The 8394-nt window shown below is 39.6% G+C and overlaps 1 protein-coding gene across 3 annotated transcripts; it reads right to left on the bottom strand.

Moving 5' to 3' along the window:
• Positions 1 to 5765: 5765 nt before the first annotated feature.
• LOC114260056 (microtubule-associated protein RP/EB family member 1C) lies at positions 5766 to 8117 on the bottom strand. 3 transcript variants are annotated; one of them, XM_028200118.2, is made up of 6 exons: positions 7815 to 8117; positions 7534 to 7689; positions 7249 to 7355; positions 6531 to 6741; positions 6342 to 6455; positions 5766 to 6226 (listed from the first exon to the last, which is right to left on the bottom strand). In XM_028200118.2, exons 1-6 carry the CDS (start codon positions 7920 to 7922, stop codon positions 5948 to 5950), a joined length of 975 nt encoding a protein of 324 aa, XP_028055919.2. In that variant the 5' UTR covers positions 7923 to 8117; the 3' UTR covers positions 5766 to 5947. The 3 variants fall into 3 exon arrangements, with proteins under 3 accessions (XP_028055919.2, XP_028055918.2, XP_028055920.2); XM_028200117.2 differs by having other exon boundaries at positions 7477 to 7689; positions 7815 to 8091; XM_028200119.2 differs by having other exon boundaries at positions 6060 to 6226; positions 6322 to 6455; positions 7477 to 7689; positions 7815 to 8092.
• Between the last annotated feature and the right edge of the window lie 277 nt (positions 8118 to 8394).

Raw genomic sequence — 8394 nt, 5'->3', positions numbered from 1 at the left:
TCTTCATCTCCTCATTGAGACGCTACATCCCCTGAAGCTAGAGATAATACACCAGAGATACAAGAAGAGGAGGGAATCCTACATCCTCAACTCAACTCATACCACTCTCTGATTTGGAGAGAGCCTCTGCTCCTATCTCCCTCAGATCTCTTCTACGCTTCCTGTCTTGGATGTCTTCACTTGCTATGCTTGAACTTGCGCAACCAAGATATCTTGACACCCCCTGATTGGATGTCCTGCACCCCCTGCTCGGGATACCCTTGCATTACCGTGCAACTCCTTGCATTACCGTGCAACTCCTTGCATGATGAACACGGGAGCAACTAGAAAACTTCAGAGTGTGACACATCAACATCCTCAATTTTTCTTGCTCGGAGCTTATTTCTGAACAACCAGCCTTTGCTTTCTGCACTTTAGAACAACTTCCCAGCGATCTCATACGCCCGTTGTCTGTGCTGCAATCCCTGATGTTCGGTTCAGTCTCACTTGTACGTCCGTACTGATGTTTGACAGTTAGCCCTTCTGCCAAGACAACTTCCATCGGTCTGTACAAGTTATCACTATGCAACTCCGTGCATAGTGCTCGCACTCCCTTATTGGAGTGCATTGCAACGCACACTTTGCGACTCGAGATTGCATCCCTCCTTTCCATGCATCTTTTGAGAGGTTGCAAAATGTCTCTAACACGGAAGCAAAAGAAACTCTCTTCTTCACTGGTATAGTCTCTACAGACTTGGTTTCTTTGCTCTGAACTTTCTTCAAGATTGGCTTCACTGGCTCAACTCTGTGCACCTTTGAACTGCCTCCTTGCGTTCCCGTGTACCGTTTTCGCCATTCCTGATGAAAGCCTTGCTCAATCATACGCTTTGGTTGCGTATGTTCTCTCTTTGTACCCTTCGACTGGCATTTGAAAACACTCATCTTTGTCAAAACTTCTCCTTCCAGTCTGTACAATTTGTTGCACAATTTGCCTTGCAACAATTCTTTATCACCTCTGTGTACATGAAGAACCCCGCCACTAGATGAAAAACAATTTCCTTTTAGATCTAGCATACTCAGGGAGATTAGATTCCTCCGTACTCCTGGCACATGTCGGACCTCAGATAAAATTACTTTTCTTCCATCCTTAGTAAGGAATCGCATTGTCCCTATGCCGACAACTCTGTTCACTGTGTTGTTGGCCATCCGGATAATGCTACCGCTGACTCTTCGGTAAGTGGAGAAAAGCTTCCTATCCGCACATATGTGGAACGTACACCCTGAATCCAAAATCCAGCCGGGTGTTTCCAACTCTGACGAGATTGTAAGCATCACCTCTTCATCGTCAGAGGAATGCACTGCAACTGCTGTAGTTGAGGGACCTCCGTGTCCCTTAGCCTTCTCTTTGGCTTGTCTGTCCGCCTTCTTCTCCGGGCAATCTCTTATTACGTGATCCTCTTGATCACAGTAAAAACACCTCCTCGTGTTGTCCTGTCTGGACTGTGAACGCCCTCTGCTTTTACTTCTTCCTCTACCTCTGCCCCTTTCTCTATCTCTGCCTCTACTTTCTGTGACAAGGGTATGGGACTGCTCTCCTTCCATCTCTTTCTTCCTTGCCTCCTCGTTGAATAAGGCGTCTGTGACCATCCCCATGGTCAACTTCCCTTCGGGTGCAGAATTACTGAGAGAAACCACCAACGTCTCCCAGCTGTCTGGTAAGGAACTGAGTAATAATAATGCTTGCATCTCATCCTCCAACTCCATTTTGATTGATGCAAGTTGGTTCACAAGGCTGTGGAATTCACTGGTGTGTTCAGCAACAGACACACCATTCTTCAGCTTCAGGTTTATAAGCCTTCTCATTATCAAGGCTTTGTTCCGTGCGGTCTTGGACTGGTACATGCCCTCCAATTTCATCCATAGGGCATAGGCGTCTGTCTCTTGGGCAACATGGTGGAACACACTGTGGTCAATCCACTGTCTGATTTGACCGACAGTCTTCCGGTTGATTTTTATCCAGTCCTCATCCTTGTCTCCATCTGGTTTGACCCCCTTTAGCGCTATAGGGTCAAACAAATCTCTACAATACAGGACGTCCTCCATCCGCGGCTTCTATATCGCATAATTAGAAGCGTTCAACCGAATCATCGGCCCTGAAGCTGATGTGGATTCCTCCATCATCCAGAAAGTAATCTCTGTTTGAAAAACAGGCTTTGCTGTGAAGTCCGGACTGCTCAAATTAGCCGGAAAAGCACTTCGGATTGCCAAAATAAAAACTGCAAATTTTTGAAAGCTTATTTGCAAAATCTGACCGTACAGATGCGTCCGAAATATTCCAAATAGTTGGAAAGCACTATTGGATCACCCAAATCGGACCTCAAATGGCTTAGATGAAGCCAAAACAATTTAAACGGTTCAGATCGGCAGAATCTGGTGCGCCTGCAAAGCACCAGATTACTCCTCCGGTTCTGCTGACGTCAGGATGACGTCAGCGGCTCAGTCAGCGACTTGGCTCGGTCAGCGGCTGAAGACTCGGCTGGGCTGAAGACGTCGGCTGGTGCGCGCGCGTGCGGCGCGTGTTGCGGGTGAAATCACGCGTCGTCTTCCTCTGTCCGCGCGTATGGCGCGTTGGTGAGATTGGGATCACGCGCCGGTGCCTGAACGGCGCGTGGAGGCGCGTGTCGCGACTGGTATTCACGCGCCAACTTCCTAGGGCGCGTGAGGGCGCATTCAGCCTCCGTTGGGTGTCTTCTTTATATTTCTGGACTCCTCTCGTCGAGCCCTTGCTCCTAGTATGCTCAAAAACTGATTTCGAGCAATACGATTTCTGGGCAGTTTCGAACAACACGTTGTTTTTGTTCCGAAACGCCACCAACGAGGCTCTGATACCATTTGTTAGGATCAAAGACACCCAGAAAACTTATCTCACATACACAGAGAACACAATATTTACGTGGTTCGGCCCAATGCCTACATCCACGGACAGAAATGAGAATTATCACTAAAATGGAGCAAAAATACAAATACAGAGGAGGAGATAAAACTCACTCAACTCACAGCTCTCACACTCTAATTTCTGATGGTTCTCTCTTATATTCTACTCTCCTCTCAACCTCTATTTATACATATCATGAGGGAAGGTAGCTGGACAGCAATGGTGAGTGGATTGGTTAGTGGGGAGGTGCCACTCCCACTCTCTCTAAAGTGGTCTCCAACCACCCCACTCTCTCTAAGGTGGGTTAGCCACTCACATGGGATGATAATAACATAGCCAACACTTCCCATCCGTCTCCATCCTCATCACAAACCTTGATGAATTGGTTTTGCCTTGCCTTTTTTCTGAGTCATATTTGTTTATCGTTCTTACTACTTATTACCTCTCCCAAACTCTGTTATTAGCGGGATGAGTTAGTTGCATGTTTTCATTAGACATTATTTTATAAAAAATTCTAAAAACGACTAACAGTTGTTGTTAATGTTGAAACATGTGTTAAAAAATATACATAAAAATATGTAAAATGTTTTGAAATATATGAGATGTGTATTGAAACTATAAATATTTTAGAATTATGTACTTCTTATTGACAGCTCTAAGGGCTGTCATTAGTAAGACCTATTTATTTATCAATTACATATACAAAAGTTATTCTTTGTCTTCACTCTATGTATATATAGAATGTTATTTCTTAACTCTATCTTAGAGCTAATTAATCTCAGAATTAGTAAATTGAAAGATATATACAACAGAGAGTTTGGTTCTTCTATTTAGAATTGTAACTCTTCGACATTTGTTAAGAAAATTATGTTATATATTCGTTATTTGGAATAATCAGTAGAGTTATTCGTGACACAGTTGAATGTTAGGTAGAACACTATCAACTTCTTGCACCGAGTCACGTGTTCATAGTGCCAAAAATCTACTATGATAGATTGTGAATACATACATGTCTTTGTTGATGAAGTGTGTAACTTTATATTATTTTATCACTATATTTACTTATCATCTGTTTTATATTTTAATTTTGTGATTTAAATAAACAACGTTTAATCAACCAACAAACATTTGCATGAAATTGAATGCACAATGAAAACTCAAATAATCATCATATATAGAGCGTTAAATTTTCCACCCAAAAACAAAACGATAAATGAAAACTTGATTTGAATTCATAATTTTTCTACTATTATTTGCAACCTAACAGGTTCAAATCAAACCACGGAAACCATCTCTCTATATGTTTGGGGTAAGGTTGCGTATGTTTGATCCTCCCTCTCAGACCGTGCAGTAACAGGAGCCTCATGCACTAGGACTGCTTTCCTTATTTGCCAGAGATGGCCTCCTTAGCGGATTGAAGAGTGGATGCAACAGCATTAGCAGCACCAACCAAGATGCCGCCGCTAGTGTTAGAATTTGTTGTCGTAGTAGGCAAATGGGATTGGTGAACCACCTGGACGGGTTGCTGTTCTTGGGCTTGACCCGCTGATGTCCGGTAATCCACCGTGTTCACTGTTCTCTCTCCATGATCACCTCCTTGTATATTCATTTTCTCTGTCGCCTGATAATTTAAAACATAAAAAAAAAAAAAAAAAAGACTTCATCAATACCATTGAAACAAACAACAAAAAATGATAGAGACCAAGGTATTGTATGTGATGAAGTGTACCTACCTCCCTAGATTCATTTATGTGTGCCATTGATTGATTATATGGAGAGTCTAGCAAGAATTGAAGAATTTATATCAAGTAGCTGCTTCTTATTATTACACAGTACCTGTTTCCAAAAAGCATTGCTCAGATGTGGTGTCATTAGGCACCCAGATAGTTCGCCAAATTGTGGACAGGGCTTTGGTCAACTTCTCTGTATATTTGTTGCCCTCAAAAAAAGTTCACCCCCCCTGCCTTATAGGTCAATAAATCATTGGTTGATATTAGTTTGGAGTAAATTTAAGTGAATAGACAATTTTAACAGATGTGAGATAAACGGTAGATCTTATATATGTATTCAACATGTGAGATTCACCCTTTGTCTCGCGTCTGTGTCTCATCTTGTAAAAATCTTATGTGTTCTTGACATAACTATATCAATTTCACTACTCACATGAATATTCTCTTCGATATTCCATGTTTGGATCATGATTTTATTAAACAAAAATAAAATAAATGAAATAAATAAGTTGAGGTTCTTTTAATTTTTTTTTTATTATTATTTTTTCATTTATTTGCATGATTTCCTCTACAAATTCATGACCCAAACATAGTAAGTCATAACAAGGGAACCCATAAATCATCTTTTGGGACATGAGTCTTACAATGCATAACCCAAAAAAAATAAAGAACAAAAAATAGCAAACAAACTGACAGGGATGTGAATGTTAAAATTAGAAGTTAAAATAAGCATGGTTAGGCTTGCAAAATGCTCCAACATAAATCTGACTGTAATTACAATCAACTGGGATTAGTTTAATCGACAATAACTCTTGTACCTCATTAGGAGAAGATCAAAGATTCAAGTTTTGACACAGGCAGAAATTTTGCTCCAACAAACTCCGCCGATGTACCAAAACTACTATAGAATGTTGGAGTGTTATGTTGTAACATTTACTGTTTACAAAACTATCATAAGAAAGTATGACACTACGTCAATGATCAAACCACCAGATTTGTAGGCAAAATAATTTTCAATACAGCATCACAAGATGGATGAATGTATGCGTGGCAGATAAACTAATCAATGGATGGATGTATTGCAGATATTACAAGATGGTATAAAAAGAAGAAACAAGAGATTACCAAAATCTTTTTTCAATATAAAATCTACTACCCATGATGAGTTCAACCAATATGTTCAAAAATCCAATACTTAATAGACCAAGTGGCATGTATGTATCTGAGTAGCACAACATAAACTTAGAATTATACACCAAGCATGTACCCTAAGAGACCAACTGAACTCTGTAAAATGAGAAGATCAGTACGTCACAAGGGGTGATCCGCTGCAATGGACATCAGACGCATCAGAAATCCTTTGCCTTGGGGACAACATAGTGTTGGCAACAGAATCAACTTCAACATTAATAATATTTTTCCTCTTCTGATTATCTGATTTGGGCACATCTTCTGGCACCTCTGAAATAGGACTCAATAGCTGAGGTTTCTTTGGGTACTGGGATATCATGGCTTGAGCTTCTGCCACCACCGATGTACTATCATCTGTAGCATACAATATCCTCTTTATTGCTTCGACAACCTGTGAACGGAATCAAAATTTGATAATTAACCCAAATAAGTGATAGTAGTGTAATTTTATTTTAATAGTTCCAAACTACTAATTCTCATATCAACCAATTTAAAATAAGGAGTACAGCTAAATTTTCAATCTCAGGACACTGGCACAAGATCTCAATATCCCTCAGCTTTGCAAAGTAGAAGTCTCTCTCTTTCTCTAGACTGTCCACTGACAACTTCAACTCTGCGATCTGCATCAAGTAGAGATTTAGACCCCCAAAATTCTTAAATTGTAAGTTTCTCATTACATCGATGATTTCAAGTACCTGCTCATTATATGCAGGTCCTCCGCTTGAAGAAGGTCTTGAGGCCTTAACAGATTGATTTGTAGTGTTGACATCATTCCTTCGAGTGTTGTGGGAGGTCTGAGTTTTGGGAGCAGCTGTTGAAGATCTGGTTGAAGGCTGCCATGATGTAGATTTCTTGTTCACATCTTTTCCTCCTTTTGAAGCCTCTCTCCTTTCCAAAGGATTGTAACTAACATTAACAGCAAAGAAATCAGTAATCAATAAACATTAATATCATCTTCAAAGTAAGATTTTCATCTAGCAACAAAGACTGAACGGTTTGTCTCCACTAGTAATACAAATTCAAGGCAATCAAACAACAGGACGTTTGGACAAACCATCAACAGCATGCAATGCTTCAAAACCAAATTGACATGAGCATTACAGAAATTCAGTTTAAAAAGTTGGGAACGGAACATGAGTAGACCATAATTTTGACCTACCTAGGTTAACCGAGATCTAATAGGTGAAAACAACAAAGAAAGTGAGCCGCAACATCAACACATCCTGAGTACCGTTTCCATTACAACAAACCATAACCGACACCAAAGCTTTCAACTTACTATTAACGACCCCAACACAGCAAAACAAACAACTAGAATAGACCATTTGTCACAAAGTAACAAAAAGTAGAGAATTTTCACAAAAATCAAGAAAAATGAATGCATAGAGGAAAGAACCAGTGTTGGAAAAACACCTGTGTAGAACGCGTCCATTAACTGAATCACAGTACCGCTTCAACCATTGCATGAACTCCAGATTATCAAGAGGCCTTCCTTTCACTAATTTGTTTACCTCAATATGCTGCACCCTCCAACAACACACATGGAAAATCAATCAATTATCAATTGCCCCAAAAAAATAAGAAATTAAACAACCAATACGTTATGCATTGAGAGAAAATAATTTAATTTTCATCACTTACAAGAATTTTTTCCAAGGAAACAAATGAAACCCTAGAAGCATAAATTAAGAAATCAACCTTGGTGATCTTGAGTTTGTTGAAGACATCTTGAAGAACTTTGTAATTCTGTATCATATCGTACTCGTTCTTCGCATCGAAGTTGACCCTGTGCATCGGCACGATTCCGGGATGAACCGCATCCATAAGCTGGCAGTGAACCGCACCAGAACATCCCTGCAATCAACAGATCCAAACAATTGGTATACAAATGAAAACATATATACATACATATATATATATATATATAGGAATTGAAATGCGAGAAAAATGAAAATTAGGGCTTTGGAAGGAAAAGAAACCTCTTCGACTTTGGAGAGATTGAGTTGTAGAATGGAGTTGATCCACGTCAAGATCTCTGATCTCCCGACGAAATAAGCCGAGTCCATCATTCCAATATTCGTCGCCATTTCCGATAACTTACCTCTTTCTCTCTCTGTCTGCTACTGAACAACACAACAGTGAACGTCCCTCCCTCCCTGCGCTCTAGAATGAGAAACTGTGCGTGTTTTAGAGAGAGAAAAAAATTTCAAATCAGAGGGGAGCGGGATTTTTTTTTTTTTTTTGGCCTAGTAGTTGTAAATTACACTCATACCTTGAGGTTTCTACGTAGGGTTGTTTGATGTATTAAATTTTTTATTTTTTTAAATTAAAATATTGTGAAAATAAAATATGAATGTTTCAGTTAATTTTTTGTCTTTTTATAAAAAAATATATAATAAAAAAGGGAAAATCTACAATGTGCACCTTATAAAAGGACATATGATATGCACTTATTGTATGGTCCATATCGTGCCACATCATAAAAAATGACCTGCTAAACCGGTCATGTAGCAGGTTACAGAAAGAATTATAACTTTTTTTCAAATATCATAACAATAC

This window comes from Camellia sinensis, chromosome 1 (genome assembly GCF_055761805.1).
Source record: "Camellia sinensis isolate YWXY chromosome 1, ASM5576180v1, whole genome shotgun sequence".
Taxonomy (NCBI): Eukaryota; Viridiplantae; Streptophyta; class Magnoliopsida; order Ericales; family Theaceae; genus Camellia; species Camellia sinensis.
Note: the sequence above shows the minus strand (reverse complement) of the source record. Positions and strands in the feature narration are given on the sequence as shown.